The sequence below is a fragment of the Dendropsophus ebraccatus genome, chromosome 14, assembly GCF_027789765.1.
Source record: "Dendropsophus ebraccatus isolate aDenEbr1 chromosome 14, aDenEbr1.pat, whole genome shotgun sequence".
NCBI lineage: Eukaryota > Metazoa > Chordata > Amphibia > Anura > Hylidae > Dendropsophus > Dendropsophus ebraccatus.
Window position 1 is genome coordinate 61,022,416 of NC_091467.1, and position 21,827 is coordinate 61,044,242.

Consider the following 21,827-nt stretch of genomic DNA (forward strand, 5'->3'; position numbering starts at 1 on the left):
TCAGGTTTCTATCAGCCCCTGACGTCATCAGCTGAAGCCGCCGGGAAACGGTCTGAGAGGAACTGGCGCCAAAACAATCGGCGCAAACTGGGGGCAGACACCTAGCATCTACCCAGACGGGAGGGGGTAGGGACGGTACTCTACTTTACGGGCTCCGCTGCATCAGTACCGTGTAGCTCCAGGGGTTGGGAAACCTCAACTCCCATCATGCTCTGGCAGCACTCAGCTCTGCTGTGTCAGCCCGTGTAGGTGTATATGGATTAGTTCACACATATACAGCAGTACACGTAGCGGTAAGTGGTGTTCATATACCAAGTTACTGTTGGAGGAGCCCATAAGAACCGGTTCCGGCTGTTACTAGAGACGGATTTACCCTGTCAACAGGCAGTGGCCAGCAAAGACCAGAGAAGGGAGATCCCTAGCGGCCAGTGACCAGCAGGGGTCCGATCCCCTAGTGGGCAGGATAGAGTAAGGAGGCAGTATAGGTAAATGAAATGATTTATATCCATGTTACACATCACAATCGCTGTGTGTTCCAGTTTTTGTGGGGTATAATGTGATCAAAATCTACAATTTTGTATTATTACATTTACACTGTTATATGCCCCCTGCGGCCTGCCCCCCCGCTGTGAGTGCTGCCCCCCGCGGTCTGCCCCCCGCTGTGAGTGCTGCCCCCTGCGGTCTGCCCCCCGCTGTGAGTGCTGCCCCCCGCGGTCTGCCCCCCGCTGTGAGTGCTGCCCCCCGCGGTCTGCCCCCCGCTGTGAGTGCTGCCCCCCGCGGTCTGCCCCCCGCTGTGAGTGCTGCCCCCCGCGGTCTGCCCCCCGCTGTGAGTGCTGCCCCCCGCGGTCTGCCCCCCGCTGTGAGTGCTGCCCCCCGCGGTCTGCCCCCCGCTGTGAGTGCTGCCCCCCGCGGTCTGCCCCCCGCTGTGAGTGCTGCCCCCCGCGGTCTGCCCCCCGCTGTGAGTGCTGCCCCCCGCGGTCTGCCCCCCGCTGTGAGTGCTGCCCCCCGCGGTCTGCCCCCCGCTGTGAGTGCTGCCCCCCGCTGTGAGTGCTGCCCCCCGCGGTCTGCCCCCCGCTGTGAGTGCTGCCCCCCGCGGTCTGCCCCCCGCTGTGAGTGCTGCCCCCCGCGGTCTGCCCCCTGCTGTGAGTGCTGCCCCCCGCGGTCTGCCCCCCGCTGTGAGTGCTGCCCCCCGCGGTCTGCCCCCCGCTGTGAGTGCTGCCCCCCGCGGTCTGCCCCCCGCTGTGAGGTCTGCCCCCCGCGGTCTGCCCCCGCTGTGAGTGCTGCCCCCCGCGGTCTGCCCCCCGCTGTGAGTGCTGCCCCCTGCGGTCTGCCCCCCGCTGTGAGTGCTGCCCCCTGCGGTCTGCCCCCCGCTGTGAGTGCTGCCCCCTGCGGTCTGCCCCCCGCTGTGAGTGCTGCCCCCTGCGGTCTGCCCCCCGCTGTGAGTGCTGCCCCCTGCGGTCTGCCCCCCGCTGTGAGTGCTGCCCCCTGCGGTCTGCCCCCCGCTGTGAGTGCTGCCCCCTGCGGTCTGCCCCCCGCTGTGAGTGCTGCCCCCTGTGGTCTGCCCCCCGCTGTGAGTGCTGCCCCCTGCGGTCTGCCCCCCGCTGTGAGTGCTGCCCCCTGCGGTCTGCCCCCCGCTGTGAGTGCTGCCCCCTGCGGTCTGCCCCCCGCTGTGAGTGCTGCCCCCTGCGGTCTGCCCCCCGCTGTGAGTGCTGCCCCCCGCTGTGAGTGCTGCCCCCTGCGGTCTGCCCCCCGCTGTGAGTGCTGCCCCCTGCGGTCTGCCCCCCGCTGTGAGTGCTGCTCCCCGCGGTCTGCCCCCGCTGTGAGTGCTGCCCCCCGCGGTCTGCCCCCCGCGGTCTGCCCCCCGCGGTCTGCCCCCCGCTGTGAGTGCTGCCCCCCGCGGTCTGCCCCCCGCTGTGAGTGCTGCCCCCCGCGGTCTGCCCCCCGCTGTGAGTGCTGCCCCCCGCTGTGAGTGCTGCCCCCCGCTGTGAGTGCTGCCCCCCGCGGTCTGCCCCCCGCTGTGAGTGCTGCCCCCCGCGGTCTGCCCCCCGCTGTGAGTGCTGCCCCCCGCGGTCTGCCCCCCGCTGTGAGTGCTGCCCCCCGCGGTCTGCCCCCCGCTGTGAGTGCTGCCCCCCGCGGTCTGCCCCCCGCTGTGAGTGCTGCCCCCCGCGGTCTGCCCCCCGCTGTGAGTGCTGCCCCCGCGGTCTGCCCCCCGCTGTGAGTGCTGCCCCCCGCGGTCTGCCCCCCGCTGTGAGTGCTGCCCCCCGCGGTCTGCCCCCCGCTGTGAGTGCTGCCCCCCGCGGTCTGCCCCCCGCTGTGAGTGCTGCCCCCCGCTGTGAGTGCTGGCCCGTTCCTGAGTTACAAGAAAGCCAAACTATATCCGACATGGCTCCAGACAGAAAACTACATCTCCCATGATGCAATGCTTACGTCTGATTGGTCCATGATGTAGCAGAGCTGATATCCACAAGATATAACAGAGTTGAGAACGTAGCATACAGAGTTGAGTGCGTTGCATAGCAGAGTTGTGTGCGTTGCATAGCAGGGTTGAGTTATTTAAGTGAGGGGGGCTGCAGGTCAGCCGGTGAGTGGTGCGTGGGGGGGGGGTTGGGTGCCGTGGGTTGAGTTGCGAAGTATAATGACCCTATATATCTATATGGAGGAGGGAGGGAGAGAGGAGGTGATGGGGGAGATGGAGGAGGGAGGGAGAGAGGAGGTGATGGGGGAGATGGAGGTGGGAGGGAGAGAGGAGGTGATGGGGGAGATGGAGGTGGGAGGGAGAGAGGAGGTGATGGGGGAGATGGAGGTGGGAGGGAGAGAGGAGGTGATGGAGGTGGGAGGGAGAGAGGAGGTGATGAAGGTGGGGGGGAGAGAGATGTGAAGGGGGGGGAAAGAGATGTGAAGGGGGGGGAAAGAGATGTGAAGGGGGGGAAAGAGATGTGAAGGGGGGGAAAGAGATGTGAGGGGGGGGAGAGAGATGTGAAGGGGGGGGAGAGAGAGATGTGAAGGGGGGGGAGAGAGAGATGTGAAGGGGGGGGAGAGAGAGATGTGAAGGGGGGGGAGAGAGAGATGTGAAGGGGGGGGGAGAGAGAGATGTGAAGGGGGGGGGAGAGAGAGATGTGAAGGGAGGGGGGAGAGAGAGATGTGAAGGGGGGGGGAGAGAGAGATGTGAAGGGAGGGGGGAGAGAGAGATGTGAAGGGGGGGGGGGAGAGAGAGATGTGAAGGGGGGGGGGGAGAGAGAGATGTGAAGGGGGGGGGAGAGAGATGTGAAGGGGGGGGGAGAGAGAGATGTGAAGGGGGGGAGAGAGATGTGAAAGGGGGGGGAGAGAGATGTGAAAGGGGGGGGAGAGAGATGTGAAAGGGGGGAGAGAGATGTGAAAGGGGGGAGAGAGATGTGAAGGGGGGGAGAGAGATGTGAAGGGGGGGAGAGAGATGTGAAAGGGGGGGGAGAGAGATGTGAAAGGGGGGAGAGAGAGATGTGAAAGGGGGGAGAGAGAGATGTGAAAGGGGGGGGGGGGAGAGATGTGAAAGGGGGGGGAGAGAGATGTGAAAGGGGGGGGAGAGAGATGTGAAAGGGGGGGAGAGAGATGTGAAAGGGGGGGAGAGAGATGTGAAAGGGGGGGGGAGAGAGATGTGAAAGGGGGGGAGAGAGGAGGTTAAGGCTTGGGGGTGAGACACCACCACCCCTGTTCCCACCCGCAGCACCTCGGGCCCCCCCCTTCCCCCCCCGGTCTCACCCGTGGCACAGCTGGCAGGGAGCGGCGGTACCAACACCCCCGGACCCCACACAGCTCAGTACAGCACCCCCCGCCGCCGGCTACTCTGCTTGGTTGCCGGGGTGCTATGCGGCGCTCACTAATCGTCCAATCCCCCCCCCCTTATACCAAGTACATCACCCCCCCTGGCAACGTCAGGGGGCACAGTGTGAGGGCCACAGGTGTGTTCAGGGGCGAGGGGGCACACAGGTGACCTGGGGGGAGGCAGTCGGGAGACAGCAGCAGCAGCTGTCAGTGTCCTCCCTCACTTCAATAGGCAGGGTTAGAAGCCAGCCCATTAAAAAGAGGGAGGACACGTGAATGCTTCTAGATAACAGCAAAACTGTGCAGAATACGTAATAACTTTATATTGGAAAGATGGAAAGCTACGGGTGGGCAGCGTATTAATGCAAAAAAGTTTTTTGGGGGAATACCCCTTTAACTTAAAGGGGTAGTGCGGTGCTAAGAAATTATTCACAAAATAACACATATTACAAAGTTATACAACTTTGTATGTATGTGAATTTCCCCCTTCCCCGTGTTCCCCGACCGTGCACCCGTAAGTGTAGTGCATTATACATACCTGATACGTGTCGACCCCCGTCCGCCGTCTTCTGACAGTGATGTAATCTTCGGGAGCCCGGCCGACCTGCTCCTGCTGTCCCTCAGTTATGCTCAGCCAATCGCGGGTTGGCTGGCCTCCCGAAGATTACATCACTGTCAGAAGACGGCGGATGGGGGTCGACACGAATCAGGTATGTATAATGCACTACACTTCCGGGTGCACGGGCGGGGGTCGGGGAACACGGGGAAGGGGGCCATTCACATACATAACATACATACAAAGTTGTATAACTTTGTAATGTGTGTTATTTTGTGAATAATTTCTTAGCACCGCACTACCCCTTTAAGCCCCAGTCTTCTTTCTATCAGCAGCTGAGCAAAAACACTGCTTCCGCCGCTGATTGGTTAAGATGACACTTGTCAACTGGCCCCCCAAGGGGTTAAGTGTGGATGCAGTGCATCCTCACATAAAACCTTGTGTGCCAGAGTTCAAGCAGCATTAGCCAAGATGCTACATACTGTAAGGTGCAGAACACCTGTCAAAATAATGGGTGTTCCATTTTTGTTTTTCCCTCTTGTTTTTAAGATGTTGATGTCCAGAGTTGACCAGTATTTATTTATTTTTTAAATAAAACAGTCAACAAGGGGTGTGTTGTTGTTTTTTTTTTTTTTTTTTAATAGAACACTTTTCTTAACCCCTTAAGGTCCAAGCCAATTTTCGTTTTTGCGCTTTTGCTTTTTCCATTTTATGTTTAAAAGTCCATAGCGCTTGCATTTTTTCACCTAGAGACGTATATGAGCACTTATTTTTTGCGAAACCAATTGTACTTTGCAATTACAGGCATAATTTTTCCATAAAATATGTTGTGAAACCGGAAAAAAATCATTTGCGCTGTCAAATTGAAAAAAAAACGAATTTGTTTTGATTTCGGGGAGATTTGCATTTACGCCGTTTGCCCTATGGTAAATCTGACTTGTTATGCATGTTCCTCAAGTTGTTACGATTACTATGATATATAACATGTATAACTTATATTGTATCGGATGGCCTGTAAAAAATTCAAACCATTGTTAACAAATATATGTCACTTAAAATCGCTCCATTCCCAGGCTTATAGCGCTTTTATCCTTTGCTCTATGGGGCTGTGTGAGGTGTCAGTTTTTGCGCCATGATGCGTTCTTTCTATCGGTACCTTGATTGCGCATATACGACTTTTTGATCGCTTTTTATTACATTTTTTCTGGATTTGATGCGACCAAAAATGCGCAATTTTGCACGCCGTTTACCGTGCGAGATCAGGAATGTGATTAATTAATAGTTCGGGCGATTACGCGCGCGGCGATACTAAATATGTTTATTTATTTATTTATTAATTTATATTTATAAAATGGGAAAAGGGGGGTGATTTGGACTTTTATTAGGGGAGGGGATTTTTTATTAATAAAAACACTTTTTTACTTTTTTTTTTACATACACTAGAAGCCCCCCTGGGGGGCTTGTATATACACAGCAATGATCTCTCATAGAGATCATTGCTGTGTATATACACAGCAAAGATCCATGAGATTGGTCATAGATTGCTATGGCCTGCTGCAGGCCATAGCAATCTACTGCCGAGCCGGGATCAGCGTCATTCCGACGCTGAGGCCCGGCACGGGCAGAAGAACGGATCTCCCCCCCCCCGTGATCGCATCGCGGGGGGGAGATCCGACCCACTAGACACCAGGGATAGTGTGCATAAAGCACTTCAATGCAGCTGTCAGGTTTGACAGCTGCATTGAAGTGCTTAATTAGCCGGCGCGGCAACGGGACCCGCGCCGGCTAACAGAGGCACTGCCCGGCTGCACGTGTCAGCCGGGATCAGCGCCGTTCAGAGCGGGGTCCCGGCGGGACCCCGCTCTGAACACCCCCCGCGGCGCCATGACGTATTAGATACGTCATGGGTCGCTAAGGGGTTAATCATGTTGTGTTTATTTTTTTTACAGGTTTAGTAGACAGCATCAATTAATAAGCTGCAGCTTAGTGTTAGCCGGTATAAAATGACTAATACTCACCCCCCCCTCCCCTTCATTATTACCCAGTACCCACTGCACCAGGGGTACTAGGAAGAGCCGGGTACCAGTAGTCCCGGAGTATCCAAATTGGTGCTTCTGGACTGGGTGTTGCGGGCTGGGAAAAATAGGTTAAAATAAATGGCCCCTCCCACCCTGGTACTACTAGGCTGCTGTTTGGTTTTTAACCTGTCTGGTTATGGAATTACAAAAAAAAAACATAAGGAAAACAAACAGCAGCACCCTAGTAGTACCAGGGTGGGAAGGGCCATTTATTTCTGCCCTCCCCAGCCTAATAATACTAGCCTGCTGCCACCCAGTCCAGAAGCTTCAATTTGGATGCTCTGGTACCCGACTCTTCCCAGTACCCCTGGTGTGGTGGGTACTGGGGTAATAGTGTTAGCCATTTTTATAGCAGTGAACACCAGGCCCTAACATAGTAATGGATGCCGTCTATCAGACAGCTACTAAGCCTGTGAAAAAAGAAATGAACACAACATAATTGATAAAAGGGTTTTATTAAAAAAAATATAAGATAAATCTTCGATTATCGATAATCAAAATATTCGATTAGATTTGAATAGCTGCCGATATTCGACTATTCAAATGAATATCGAATCCCATTATAGTCTATGGGAGAAAAATCCTTGGGACCTGGAAATCAAAATTTGACGAATCGGAGGTCACCAAGACCAAGACATCTTTAGAAAGAGATGCAAACACCTCTGGAATGCATCTGGGGAAGCATTATTACAGGGCACGGTATTACCGGGGTTAGCGATCCTGGTAATAGTTAATATTCAATTAATAAAGCAAATTTTTATTGTAAGACAGCTATATTCGTTGTACAATAGCTTAATTAAAACGAATAAATGCTTGTTCAATTAAATATACTGTATGTAAAAAATATATAAATGTGTGTATTTATATATATATATATATATATATTTATGTACAGTATATTTAATTCAACAAGCATTTATTCTTTTTAATTATACTATTGTACAACGAAAATAGCTTTCTTACAATGAAAATTTGCTTTATTAATTAAATATTAACTATTACAGGGAGCGGCATTAATGCTGGCAATTGGTATTGCCGGTAATACAGCTCAATCTAATAATTAATATTTTAATTAAAACAGCAAATGTTTCTTCTAATTATTCTATTTGTTTTATCACAATAGCAACATTAGTAGAAATGTTTTGTTTTATATGTCCGCCCAGCTGAGCGGACATATAAGGGGTCGGGGACCGGCAAAGAGAAGACCTGGGAGGGTAAGTAGAAAGCTCTCCCTCCTCCACTGCACCTCACCCATCCCAGCAAGGAAGGGGGCCACTTAACCCCTTTCTTGCTGGTATGGGTGCTGTCCGACATCAGTCTGTCACCCAAGGGGTTAAGTGGGGACCCTTACTTAATCCCCTGGGGGCCAGATTGTTCAGTATGGCACCCAAAGGGTTAAGGGGGATGCAATGCATCCTCCCTTAACCCCTTGGGTGCCACACTGTAAGCAGCGATCTGTAAAGATGCTGCATACTGTAAGGTGCACAACACCGCTCACAATGATGGGTGTTGTGCTCCTATTTCTGTGTTGTTTTTGTGTGTGTTTCTACCTTTTTGTTTTACAGATATCGGTATCCTGTGGATTACAGCGGATTCGGTGGACTACGTCGATGACCAGTGGTTTTGGGGATTTTTTTTTTATAAAATGGTTAACAAGGGGTGTTTTTATTTGAATAAAAAAATATTTTTCACTTGTGTCGTGTCTTTATTTCTTCACTATATAGACTTAGAAGTGGAAGCCGTCTAATAGACGGAATCCGTTACTAAGTCAGGGCTTAGTGTTAGCCGGTATAAAATGGCTAACTAACCCCCCCTCCCCCCCCCCTTTATTACCCCAGTACCCAATGCCGCCAGGGGTACTGGGAAGAGCCGGGTGATAGTGGTCCCGGACAGTCAAAATTGGCGGTCCTGGAAAGGGCAGCAGCAGGCTGGTAATAAAAGGCTTAGGAGGGCCTAAAACAATGGCCCTTCCCCCCCGGTGTTACTAGGCTGCTGTTGCTTGGTGTTTAACCCGGCTGGTTATAAAAATAGGGGGATCCCTTTGTGTTTTGTTTTTTTTTTTAAATAAAGGGGTAGGATAGGGTTCCCCCTATTTTCATAACCAGCCAGGTTAAAAACCAAACAGCAGCAGCCTAGTAACACCAGGGTGGGAAGAGCCATTGGTTTAGGCCCTCCCCAGCCTAAATCTTACCAGCCTGCTGCCGCCCAGTACAGGAGCACCAATTTTGACGCTCCGGGACCACTGGCACCTGGCTCTTCCCAGTACCCCTGGTGGCATTGGGTACTGGGGTAATAATGGGGGGATTAGTGTTAGCCATTTTTTACCGGCGACCACTAAGCCCTGACTTAGTAATGGATTCCTTCTATTAGACGGCTTCCACTACTAAGTCTATATAGTAAAGAAATAAAGACAAGACACAAGTGAAATTTTTTTTATTCAAATAAAAACACCCCCACAGCCCTTGTTGACCATTTTATAAAAAAAAAATATCGACGTAGTCCACCGAATCCGCCGTAATCCACAGGATACCGATATCTGAAAAACTGAAAAAAACACACAAACAGGAACACAACACCCATCATTGTGAACGGTGTTGTGCACCTTACAGTATGCAGCATCTTTACAGATCGCTGCTTACAGTGTGGCACCCAAGGGGTTAAAGGAGGATGCACTGCATCCCCCTTAACTCTTTGGGTGCCATACTGAACAATCTGGCCCCCAGTAGGTTAAGTAAGGGTCCCCACTTAACCCCTTGGGGGTCAGACTGCACCCATTCCAGCAAGGAAGGGGTTAAGTAACCCCCTTCCTTGATGGGATGGCTGCAGTGTAGGGGAGAGCTTTCTACTCCCTCTCCGAGGTCTTCTCTCTTCACCGGACCCCGGCACACTGAGCTCAGTGTGCCAGCTCCTTATATGTCCGCTCAGCCAATCAGCTGGGCGGACATATAAAACAATATTTCTTCTAATGTTGCTATTGTGATTAAAAAAAATTTGAAGAAACATTTGCTGTTTTAACTATAGTAAAGTAATAATTATTACATTGAGCTGTATTACCGGCAACAGGAATTGCCGCTCCCTGTAATAGTTAATATTTAATTAGTAAAGCAAATTGTTTAGCTGTTTTGGTAAAGTTAATTTAGATTTGAATATTCGATCGAACTTAAATCTTTTGAACAGTGCAGTATTCGATCAAATACTATTCGCTCATCTCTAATAAATAACACACCCACTACCCTCATTGTACATTAAAAAAAAAAAAAAAAATTCTGGTCATTGACACAATCTTCTGGATACCGATATCTGAAAAACACACACCAAAAAACGCAGAGGCAGAACACCTATCAGTGTGACAGGTGTTCTGCACCTTACAGTTGCAGCATTTTGGCAGATGCTGCTTATACTCTGGCACACATGGGGTTAAACGAGGATGCATTGCATCCACACTTAACCCTTTGGGTGCTAGACTAAACAATGTGGCATGGCATCAATACTTAACCCCCTGGGGTCCCGATTAATCTCACATCCCACAAAGGAAGGGGATAACGGAATATGAGCAAAATGTACGTACACAAAAGACACACTTTATGCTATAAAAGTGAATGGACACGTGGTGTTGTATGTGTTCATGTAACAAGATGTAAACCAGGACAATCCTTTACTGGTGACCAGTGTGACCGCAGCCTCAGGGGTCACAAATCCGCACAGAATCCGCTCCGTCCTCTATTGCGGCAAATCCGCAGCTTTTCCGTCCAGTATACTTCTCTCCATTCACTTGTATTGGAAGCGTCGACTCGTCACGTGATCTAAATCTGCGACATAACCAACCTGTGTGTACACAGCCTTAGGTTTCTGTGGATTTGGGGACCATTATGCTGAGCGCTCTATGATGCTCTGAATATGATGGGAGTTGTAGTCACCCGGGGCCCCTGTGTACACGCATCACGGCAGAGCAGACTGACCCAGAGCCACAAGGCTGCCGTTACTTCCGGGTTAGCTGCGAGTAAAGTTTCCGGCGGCCACGCCTCCTGCCGCGGGGGCTGACGGGGTTTGTAGTTGAGCCGCAGTTTCCGTAGTTGAGGCAGAACGGGCGGAGGTGAGCGGGATGGACGAGATGGAGGGACTCCTGCTGGAGGCTAAAGAGAGTATGGAGGCTGCGAGGACGTACAAGGAGGAGCTGAGGACGAGACTGCTGGGGCTGAGCCAGGCCAGGAAACAGGTGAGACCCCCCCCCCTAACAGAGGGGGGCAGGAAGCGGGTGAGACCCCCCCCTAACAGAAGGGGGCAGGAAACGGGTGAGACACCCCCCCCCCCCAACAGAGGGGGGCAGGAAACGGGTGAGACCCCCCCTAACAGAAGGGGGCAGGAAACGGGTGAGACACCCCCCCCCCCAACAGAGGGGGGCAGGAAGCGGGTGAGACCCCCCCCCCCCAACAGAGGGGGGCAGGAAACGGGTGAGACACCCCCCACCCCCAACAGAGGGGGGCAGGAAGCGGGTGAGACCCCCCCTAACAGAAGGGGGCAGGAAACGGGTGAGACACCCCCCCCAACAGAGGGGGCCAGGAAACGGGTGAGACCCCCCAACAGAAGGGGGGCAGGAAACAGGTGAGACACCCCCCCCCCTAACAGAAGGGGGCAGGAAACGGGTGAGACACCCCCCCCCCCCAACAGAAGGGGGCAGGAAACGGGTGAGACACCCCCCCTAACAGAAGGGGCAGGAAACGGGTGAGACCCCCCAACAGGAGGGGGGCAGGAAACAGGTGAGACACCCCCCCCCCTAACAGAGGGGGGCAGGAAACGGGTGAGACCCCCCCCCCCCCAACAGAAGGGGGCAGGAAACGGGTGAGACACCCCCCCCCCCCCCCAACAGAGGGGGGGCAGGAAACTGGTGAGGCCCCCCCCCCAACAGAAGGTGGCAGGAAACGGATGAGACACCCCCCCCCCCCCCCCAACAGAAGAGGGGCAGGGAACAGGTGAGACCTCCCCCCCCCAACAGAAGGTGGCAGGAAACGGGTGAGACACCCCCCCCCCAACAGAGGGGCCAGGAAACGGATGAGCCCCCCCCCCTAACAGAAGGGGACAGGAAACGGATGAGCCCCCCCCCCCTAACAGAAGGGGACAGGAAACGGATGAGCCCCCCCCCCTAACAGAAGGGGACAGGAAAACGGGTAAAACCCCCCCCCCCCCCCCCCCCCCCAACAGAGGGGGGCAGGAAACGGGTGAGACCCCCCCCCCCCCCCCCCTAACAGAAGGGGACAGGAAACGGATGAGCCCCCCCCCCCGAACAGAAGGGGGCAGGAAACGGGTGAGACTCCCCCCCTCCCCCAACAGAGGGGGGCAGGAAACGGGTGAGACCCCCCCCCCCAACAGAAGGGGGCAGGAAACGGGTGAGACCCCCCCCCCATCAGAAGGGGGCAGGAAACGGGTGAGACCCCCCCCCCCAACAGAAGGGGGGCAGGAAACGGGTGAGACACCCCCCCCCCCCAACAGAAGGGGGCAGGAAACGGGTGAGACTCCCCCCCCCCCCCCAACAGAAGGGGGGCAGGAAACGGGTGAGACCCCCCCCCCCAGCAGAAGGGGGCAGGAAACGGGTGAGACCCTTCCCCCCCCAACAGAGGGGGGCAGGAGACGGGTGAGACTCTCCCCCCCCCCCCCCCCCCAACAGAAGGGGGCAGGAAACGGGTGAGACACCCCCCCCCCCCCCAACAGAGGGGGGCAGGAAACTGGTGAGGCCCCCCCCCCAACAGAAGGTGGCAGGAAACGGATGTGACACCCCCCCCCCCCCAACAGAAGAGGGGCAGGGAACAGGTGAGACCTCCCCCCCCCAACAGAAGGTGGCAGGAAACGGGTGAGACACCCCCCCCCCAACAGAGGGGCCAGGAAACGGATGAGCCCCCCCCCCCTAACAGAAGGGGACAGGAAACGGATGAGCCCCCCCCCCTAACAGAAGGGGACAGGAAACGGATGAGCCCCCCCCCCTAACAGAAGGGGACAGGAAACGGGTAAACCCCCCCCCCCCCCCCCCCCAACAGAAGGGGGCAGGAAACGGGTGAGACTCCCCCCCCCCCCCTAACAGAAGCGGACAGGAAACTGGTGAGCCCCCCCCCCCCCCAACAGAAGGGGGCAGGAAACGGGTGAGACTCCCCCCCTCCCCCAACAGAGGGGGGCAGGAAACGGGTGAGACCCCCCCCCCCCACAGAAGGGGGCAGGAAACGGGTGAGACCCCCCCCCCAACAGAAGGGGGCAGGAAACGGGTGAGACCCCCCCCCATCAGAAGGGGGGCAGGAAACGGGTGAGACCCCCCCCCCCAACAGAAGGGGGGCAGGAAACGGGTGAGACACCCCCCCCCCCCAACAGAAGGGGGCAGGAAACGGGTGAGACTCCCCCCCCCCCCCAACAGAAGGGGGGCAGGAAACGGGTGAGACCCCCCCCCCCCAGCAGAAGGGGGCAGGAAACGGGTGAGACCCTTCCCCCCCCAACAGAGGGGGGCAGGAGACGGGTGAGACTCTCCCCCCCCCCCCCCCCCCCCAACAGAAGGGGGCAGGAACCGGGTGAGACCCCCCAACAGAAGGGGGGCAGGAAACTGGTGAGCCCCCCCCCCCCAACAGAAGGGGGCAGGAAACGGGTGAGACTCCCCCCCCCCAACAGAAGGGGGCAGGAAACGGGTGAGACTCCCCCCCCCCCCCCCCCCCCCCAACAGAAGGGGGCCAGGAAACGGGTGAGCCCCCCCCCAACAGAAGAGGGCAGGAAACAGGTGAGACCCCCCCCCAACAGAAGGGGGCAGGAAACGGGTGAGACCCCCCCAACAGAAGGGGGGCAGGAAACGGGTGAGACACCCCCCCCCCCCCAACCGCAGGGGGGCAGGAAACGGGTGAGATTCCCCCCCCCCCCAACAGAAGGGGGCAGGAAACGGGTGAGATTCCCCCCCCCCCCCCAACAGAAGGGGGCAGGAAACGGGTGAGACCCCCCCCCCCCCAACAGAAGGGGGCAGGAAACGGGTGAGACCCCCCCCCCCAACAGAAGGGGGCAGGAAACGGGTGAGACCCCCCCCCAACAGAAGGGGGCAGGAAACGGGTGAGACCCCCCCCCCCCCTAACAGAAGGTGTCAGGAAACGGGTGAGACCCCCCCAATAGAAGGGGGCCAGGAAACAGGTGAGACACCCCCCCCCCAACAGAGGAGAACCCAAGGGGGCCAGGAAACAGGTGAGACCCCCACACTGTAGCTAGACCCCCCCACACACACACACACACACAGAAAAACCTGGGGTCAGACCCTGCCGAACACAGGTGAACCCGGGGGGGGGGGGGGGGGGGGGGGGGGGGGGGGGGGGAATAGTTGAGACAGGAAAACCTGGGGGTTAGAAAAAAAAAGAACCCTGCAGCCAGACCATATAACAGGAGAACCTGGGGGTCAGACCCCCCCTCTCCCCCCAAACAAATGAACCCGGGGACCAGACACCACCCTCCCCCAACACAGCAGAACCCAGGGGGCCAGACTCTTACCTGCCCCCCATCCAACACTGCAGAACACCATCTCCCCCAAACACAGGAGAACCTGGGGGTCAGACCAGACCCCCCCCCCCCACAAACACAGGAGAACCTGGGGCCCAGATCAGTGCCCCCCCCCCCCCCCCCCCCCCCAAAAAAAAAGAAAACAAAAACAAACAAAAAAAAAACGGGAGTACCCTGAGGCCAGACCCTTCTAACACAGAAGAACCTGGGGGGCCTGACACCCCCGAACACAGGATCTTTCCTGGGACCACTAGTGTCAGGACCCCCTGGTTGGTCACATCTCCAGAGTTGGTGGTACTGGGGGCTGGTTGTTGGATGACTGGGGGTCCCGGCCTGTGACATCTCCTCACATCATCCGCTTCCTGTCGTCACTCTCAGTGGTTACACAGACGTCTTCCTGTTTTTCTATGAGACGTCTCGCTCCTCCTCACAGATCGGGGTGGGGGGTTTAGTGATGTCGCAGACCCTGTAGAGTAGGCATGTCATGTGACCAACCTATATATTTTCACCAGGAGGGAAACCGTCAGTAATGTGTTGTGAGGGTGACGGTCCATGTGCTGCCGGTGTGTGCAGCCAGAGCTTCCTGATTCCTCCCCATCATTTCCTGCAGTGTAATCTGCCTTATGTCAGGTAAAGCGCCCCCTCCCTGCTGACTGTTATTATGGTGTCTCCCCACAGGTCCAGGAGAGCGCAGCTCAGACCCGGGACGCCTTGCGGCTTCACTTCCAGGACATGAAAAGTGCTGTCTCCAAAATGCTGGAGGATCGGCTGAGCGCGCTGCTGCAGCGGGTGGACGCCATCGAGCGAGACAACATCAAACCACTGGACGACTGCCAGAAGCTGCTGGAGCAGGGGGTGACCACTGCTGATGGGCTGCTGCGGGAAGGTGGGGCACATAGGGCAGGGTGTGTGTGGGGGAGCATGTATGTGCGTGTGGGGTGTATCTTGTGGTCAGATTGTGGCACGCTATCTGGATTTTGAGGTTAGGCCATCTAAGTATGTTAGTTTTTAGTGACCTGTTATTCCTCTTTTCTCCAGGAGAGGCCGCTGTGTCCTGTAGGAGCGGAGACCACGAGAACCTGAGCAACTTTACCAATAAAGCTCTGCATATCCAGCTGGACAGGTGAGGAGCTGGGGGCCCCTTAGTCACTATGTATGGGGAGTATTGGACTATGAGTAGCGGGGGCCCCTCAGTCACTATCTATGTATGGGGAGTATTGGACTATGAGTAGCGGGGGCCCCTCAGTCACTATGTATGGGGAGTATTGGACTATGAGTAGTGGGGGCCCCTCAGTCACTGTGTGCAGGAGAGTGGTGGGCTATCAGTAGCGGGGCCCCTCAGTCACTATGTATGGGGAGTATTGGACTATGAGTAGCGGGGGCCCCTCAGTCACTATGTATGGGGAGTATTGGACTATGAGTAGCGGGGGCCCCTCAGTCACTGTGTGCAGGAGAGTGGTGGGCTATCAGTAGCAGGGCCCCTCATTCACTGTGTGCAGGAGAGTGGTGGGCTATCAGTAGCGGGGCCCCTCATTCACTGTGTGCAGGAGAGTGGTGGGCTATGAGTAGCGGGGCCCCTCAGTCACTGTGTGCAGGAGAGTGGTGGGCTATGAGTAGCGGGGGCCCCTCAGTCACTGTGTGTGGGGAGTATTGGACTATGAGTAGCGGGGGCCCCTCAGTCACTGTGTGCAGGAGAGTGGTGGGCTATCAGTAGCGGGGCCCCTCATTCACTGTGTGCAGGAGAGTGGTGGGCTATCAGTAGCGGGGCCCCTCATTCACTGTGTGCAGGAGAGTGGTGGGCTATGAGTAGCGGGGCCCCTCAGTCACTGTGTGCAGGAGAGTGGTGGGCTATGAGTAGCGGGGGCCCCTCAGTCACTGTGTGTGGGGAGTATTGGACTATGAGTAGCGGGGGCCCCTCAGTCACTGTGTGCAGGAGAGTGGTGGGCTATCAGTAGCGGGGCCCCTCATTCACTGTGTGCAGGAGAGTGGTGGGCTATCAGTAGCGGGGCCCCTCAGTCACTGTGTGCAGGAGAGTGGTGGGCTATAAGTAGCGGGGGCACCTCAGTCACTGTGTGCAGGGGGGTATTTGGCTATAAGTAGCGGGGGCACCTCAGTTACTGTGTGCAGGAGAGTGGTGGGCTATGAGTAGCGGGGGCACCTCAGTCACTGTGTGCAGGGGGTATTGGGCTATAAGTAGCGGGGGCACCTCAGTCACTGTGTGCAGGAGAGTGGTGGGCTATAAGTAGCGGGGGCCCCTCAGTTACTGTGTGCAGGGGGGTATTGGGCTATAAGTAGCGGGGACCCCTCAGTCACTGTGTGCAGGGAGGTATTGGGCTATAAGTAGCGGGGACCCCTCAGTTACTGTGTGCAGGGGGGTATTGGACTATGAGTAGCGGGGACCCCTCAGTCACTGTGTGCAGGAGAGTGGTGGGCTATGAGTAGCGGGGACCCCTCAGTCACTGTGTGCAGGAGAGTGGTGGGCTATGAGTAGCGGGGACCCCTCAGTCACTGTGTGTAGGAGAGTGGTGGGCTATAAGTAGCGGGGGCACCTCAGTTACTGTGTGCAGGAGAGTGGTGGGCTATGAGTAGCGGGGGGCCCTCAGTCATTGTGTGCAGGAGAGTGGTGGGCTATAAGTAGCGGGGGCACCTCAGTCACTGTGTGCAGGAGAGTGGTGGGCTATGAGTAGCGGGGGGCCCTCAGTCATTGTGTGCAGGAGAGTGGTGGGCTATAAGTAGCGGGGGCCCCTCAGTCACTGTGTGCAGGACAGTGGTGGGCTATTAGTGGGGGCACCTCAGTCACTGTGTGCAGGACAGTGGTGGGCTATTAGTGGGGGCACCTCAGTCACTGTGTGCAGGAGAGTGGTGGGCTATAAGTAGCGGGGGCACCTCAGTTACTGTGTGCAGGAGAGTGGTGGGCTATGAGTAGCGGGGGCCCCTCAGTCACTGTGTGCAGGAGAGTGGTGGGCTATGAGTAGCGGGGGCACCTCAGTCACTGTGTGCAGGAGAGTGGTGGGCTATGAGTAGCGGGGGGCCCTCAGTCATTGTGTGCAGGAGAGTGGTGGGCTATCAGTAGCGGGGGCCCCTCAGTTACTGTGTGCAGGAGAGTGGTGGGCTATGAGTAGCGGGGGCCCCTCAGTCACTGTGTGTTGTGTGCAGTCTTCCGGAGGTCCCGGCCCTGGTGGACGTCCCCTGCCTGTCGGCTCAGCTAGATGACTCCTTCCTGACAATCGCCAGAGATCACATCACCAAGCACGGGACGGTGGCCTCCAGACCCCCGGTGCAGATCGAGGAACTGATCGAGAGACCCGGGGGGATCCTGGTGCGATGGTGCAAGGTCTGTATCCTGAACCCCACAGAATACACTGATCTCCCACCCAATAGTAAGGGAATCCAGGGTGGCATAGAATAGGGCTGGGCGATAATGGCCTAAATCAATATCACGATTAATCGTACAGGTAGCCGCGGTAATGATAATTATGACACGCCCCTTTTATAAGACGCGTGCCAAACTTCAGCATTTTTTTCAGTTTTTTTTCTTTCCCTTGGTTTATTGCAGTAAAGCTGGGATGCTTCTTGTAATAATAGATGGTATATTTCTATGTGATGTAAAATAAATGAAGGAAATTAACAGAGGAACTCTTTATTCTTATGTATTAACACTTTAAATAACAGACCTCCAATTATTTATAACATAAATGAAATAATTTCTCCTTCATGTACACTAGTGGCCCTGGTGCTATGTATAGACCTGCTCCACTCCACATATGCTCAAAAGTTTACATACGCCTTCAGAATTTTTGCTTTCTTGTCTTTTTTTCAGAGGATATGAATGATAACACAAAAACCTTTTCCCCCTTCATGGTTAGTGGTCGGGTGAAGCCATTTATTGTCAGACTACTGCGTTTTTTTTTTTCTGTTTCTAAATCATAATGACAACCAAAAACATCCAAATGACCCTGATCAAAAGTATACATACCCCAGTTCTTAATACCGTGTATTGCCCTCCGAACATCAGTGACAGCTTGAAGTCTTTTGTGGTAGTTGTGGATGAGGCTCTTTATTTTCTCAGATGGTAAAGCCGCCCATTCTTCTTGGGAGAAAGCCTCCAGTTCCTGTAAGTTCCTGGTCTGTCTTGCATGAGCTGCGGGCTGGAGATTTCTCCAGAGTGGCTCAATAATATTGAGGTCTGGAGACTGAGATGATCCCTCCAGAACCTTCACTTTGTTCTGCCGCAGCCAATGACAGGTTGACTTGGCCTTGTGTTTTGGATCGTTGTCATGTTGGAACATCCAAGTACATATGCCCAGCTTCCGGGCTGATAAATGCAGCAAATCATCAGCACTCATCTTTCCTTAAACTTTGACCAAGTTTCCCGCATCTTTGTAGCTCACACATCCCCACAAGATCGGCAATCCACCTGCGTACTTTACAGTAGGGATGGTGTTCCTTTCATTATAGGCCTTGTTGACGCTTCTCCAAATTTAACATTTATAGTTGTGGCCAAAAAGTTTGGTCTCGTGACTCCAAATTACCTTGCTTCAGAAGTTTTGAGGTTTGCCTCTGTACTGTTTGGTGTATTGTAGCGGAGATACTTTGTGGCATTTGTGCAGTAATGGTTTTCTTCTGTCAACTTGACCATGAAGCCCGTTTTTCTTCTATCGCCTCCTTATTGTGCATCTTGAAACAGCCAGACCGTTAGTTTTCAGAGAGTCCTGGATTTCAGCTATTTGTGGGGTTTTCCTCTTTGCATCCTGAATAATTTTCCTGGCTGTTATGGATGGAAGTTTTGCCAATTTGTGTCAACTTCTGTGCATGTTATCAGGCAAAGATCACCAGGGTATGTAAACCTTTGATTGGGGTCATTCAGATGTTTTTGGTTCTCATTATGATTTAAAAAGAGAGAGAGTTTGACAATAAATGGGTGGGCAAAAAAAGTTTCTGTTTTTCATATTCTCTGAAAAAAGGACTAGTAAGCAAAAATTCTGCTGGGGTATGTAAACTTCTGAGCACAACATGCAGTTGTGCTCAAATGTTTACATACCCCAGCCGTATTTTAGCTTTCTTATCCTTTTTTAAGAGAATATGAATAAGACAAACTTTATATCCTCCCTCCTTTCTGACTGTCTCTGCTGCCAGGTGGATGATGACTTTGTGGCTCAGGATTTCCGCCTACAGTATCAGAAGCATTCCTCTGGTCACTATGAAGACGCATATGTGGGCAGCGAGTGCGAGTTCATCGTCCTTCACATCGACCCCAATGTGGACTATCAGTTTCGGGTCTGTGCCCGGGGGGATGGTCGCCAGGAATGGAGCCCATGGAGTGTGCCGCAGTTGGGTCACACCTCCTTGGTCCCACATGGTGAGTGTTAAGCTCTCTGCTGCCCCCTGGTGTCGTGGCATCATTTACCTGGTGACTACTTTAACAAAAATTTTCGCCAGACTTCTTTAAGTATTGTATTGCCCCCCAAAAATTATACAAATCACCAATATACACTTATTATGGGAAATGCTTATAAAGCTTTTTCCCTGCACTTTCTACTGCATCAAGGCTTCACTTCCTGGATGAAATGGTGATGTCACGACCGACTCCCAGAGCTGTGCGGGCTGTGGCTGCTGGAGAGGATGATTGCAGAGGGATGCTCAGTGTCCCCCTGCCATCATCCTCTCCAGCAGCCACAGCCCACACAGCTCTGGTAGCCAGGGCGTGACATCACCATGTTATCCAGAAAGTGACATCACCATGTTATCCAAGAAGTGACATCACCATGTTATCCAGAAAGTGAAGCCTTGATGCAGTAAGTAAGTGCAGGGAAAAAAGCACTTTATAAGCATTTCCAGTAATAAGTGTATATTGGTGATTTGTTTGGGGGGGGGGGGCAGTACAATACTTTAATAATAATTTTTGCTGGACTTCTCCTTTAATCTTCTGCAGAATGGAGTCCAGGATTAGATGGTTATAGTCTGAGCAGCCGCAGGAACATCGCCCTCCGCAATGACTCCCCACAGCAGGCCGTCCTCTACTCCAGAGAGCCCACCTACTGCCCCGGGCAGACCCTCACCTTCAGGTAAGCTTCTCACCCACCTTCTTTCCCAAGGTGGTACTCCCCATGTTACCCTGGTCAGACCCTTACCTTCAGGTAATATGGTGCCCCCCACCTCAGAGAATTATATAGCATCCCAATGTTGTTGTAGCTGATTCCTGGACCAATCAGGATTAGAGATGAGCAAATTTTCATTTGCTCGGCAGTCAGCTTACTCGCTGGCTGCCTTTGATCTTTTGCCAAACCTCTCCCAGTTTCCCAGGACTGGATGCAGCTTTTTCAGGCATCCTGGGTGGAGCGGAAGAGAGATCAAAAGGCAGTGTGTAAGCTGACTGCCGAGCAAATGAAATGATTTGCTTTGTTTGTAGTGTAAATTTGCTCATCACTAATCAGGTTTAGTATATTTACCAGCACTTTTCTGACGGTGTGTGGAGACCATTAGGGCCCCTTTCGATCACCGCCTGGCTAGTGTCTGTGTATATATGACTGCATCTGTCTGACCATATGTGGCCTCTGCAGGGTGGAGAGCAGCGGGGCCTCTGATCGGAGGGACAGTATCGGAGTGTGTGTGGAGAAGCTGGATGGGCTGGATTCCTTACAGCGGGATCGGGCTGTCTGTATTGGTTCCAGTGGTGAGTTTTTCTGGCAGGCCACACTCCACCCAAAGACTCCATTCCTTACTCTGGAGGGTCTCACATCTTCTGTATCTCTTGTAGGTGCTGTTTATGTGAATGGTAAGGAGATGACCAATCAGCTGCCGCCCATCTCACCAGGGTCCACTATCACCTTTGATATGGAGCTGGTCAGCCTGGGAACCAACAGTGAAGGGCCACAGAATCGGTGCAGAGTGACCATTGGCTCCGGGAACAGGGAAGTGGTGTTTGATTGGCTGCTGGAGCTGCCGGCTGACACCCTTTACTTTGGATGCTTCTTCTTTCATCCTGGCTGGAAGGTTCTGGTGTTTTAGTGTTGTCAGGGGGAGGCGGTCCTGACAACTCTGAATGTATGAGATGTAGTCAGCCCCTCCCCCATAGCTGGATGGGTGAGAATTGGTCCTCAGGGGCCCTGCCTCTGCTGTGATGGATTTTCAAATCTCTTCTGCAGTTTTCCTGTGAATGTCAGGGTGGTGGCACACAATACCTCCAGTATTATTACAGCTCAGGGCTTATTGTTTTATAAGAAGATTGTATTTTTATATACAAAGATTCATCTCCGCTGGGGACAGCTGTCATGTTTAAGTCTGTATGGAGACCCCTGCAAAGAGATATGGGGGGGGCAGCACAAAACATAGTGGGATGATATAGCTGGTGTATCTTAATTCATGCTGTATACTGGAGCACTGAGTACACCTCTTGAACGCTTAGATACAGTTAGTTTATAGCACAGTCACATGGATTTAGATGAGGGATAGAGAACCTCTAACCCTCCAGCTGGGGCAAGACTACAATTCCTATCATGACTGGATATCCAAAGCTTTGATGGGAGGCTCTTACAACAGCTGGTGGGCAGAAGGCTCTGCCTCCCTCAATTAGATGAACCAGTAGTATAGGAGCCTGCTGATGGCTGTATCACCTGGTACACAACTTCCTTAGCAATGTCACAAAAACTAGGTTTAGTCATTTATATCCATTCCATGTGACCCTGCTGTATCATCCGATACACCACCCCCCCCCCCCCCCCCCCCCCCCCCTCCCTCAGGAGTCATGTGGATTGTAAGCATGCCCCTCCCCAAAAAAAAGAAAAACATGCTTTTTTTTATGGCTGAGATGAATAAAGTTTATATTTTTGAATGTTTAGTGTCTATGTATTCTTTCCTAATGGGAGGGTTGTGGCACCCATCCCCGT

General features: G+C 54.1%; 1 protein-coding gene across 4 annotated transcripts; it reads left to right on the forward strand.

Annotated features, from left to right (window-relative positions):
- The first annotated feature begins 51 nt into the window (after positions 1-51).
- Positions 52-21,772, forward strand: CRLF3 (cytokine receptor like factor 3). Of its 4 annotated transcripts, none has more exons than XM_069953798.1 (8): positions 52-293; positions 14,620-14,827; positions 14,980-15,064; positions 17,098-17,275; positions 19,078-19,300; positions 19,874-20,006; positions 20,502-20,614; positions 20,699-21,772. In XM_069953798.1, the coding sequence occupies exons 2-8, from the start codon at positions 14,674-14,676 to the stop codon at positions 20,947-20,949; spliced, it is 1,137 nt and encodes a 378-aa protein (XP_069809899.1). In that variant the 5' UTR covers positions 52-293; positions 14,620-14,673; the 3' UTR covers positions 20,950-21,772. The 4 variants fall into 4 exon arrangements, with proteins under 4 accessions (XP_069809899.1, XP_069809898.1, XP_069809897.1 ...); XM_069953797.1 differs by lacking the exon at positions 52-293 and adding an exon at positions 303-485; XM_069953796.1 differs by lacking the exon at positions 52-293 and adding an exon at positions 9,570-10,648.
- Positions 21,773-21,827: the final 55 nt, after the last annotated feature.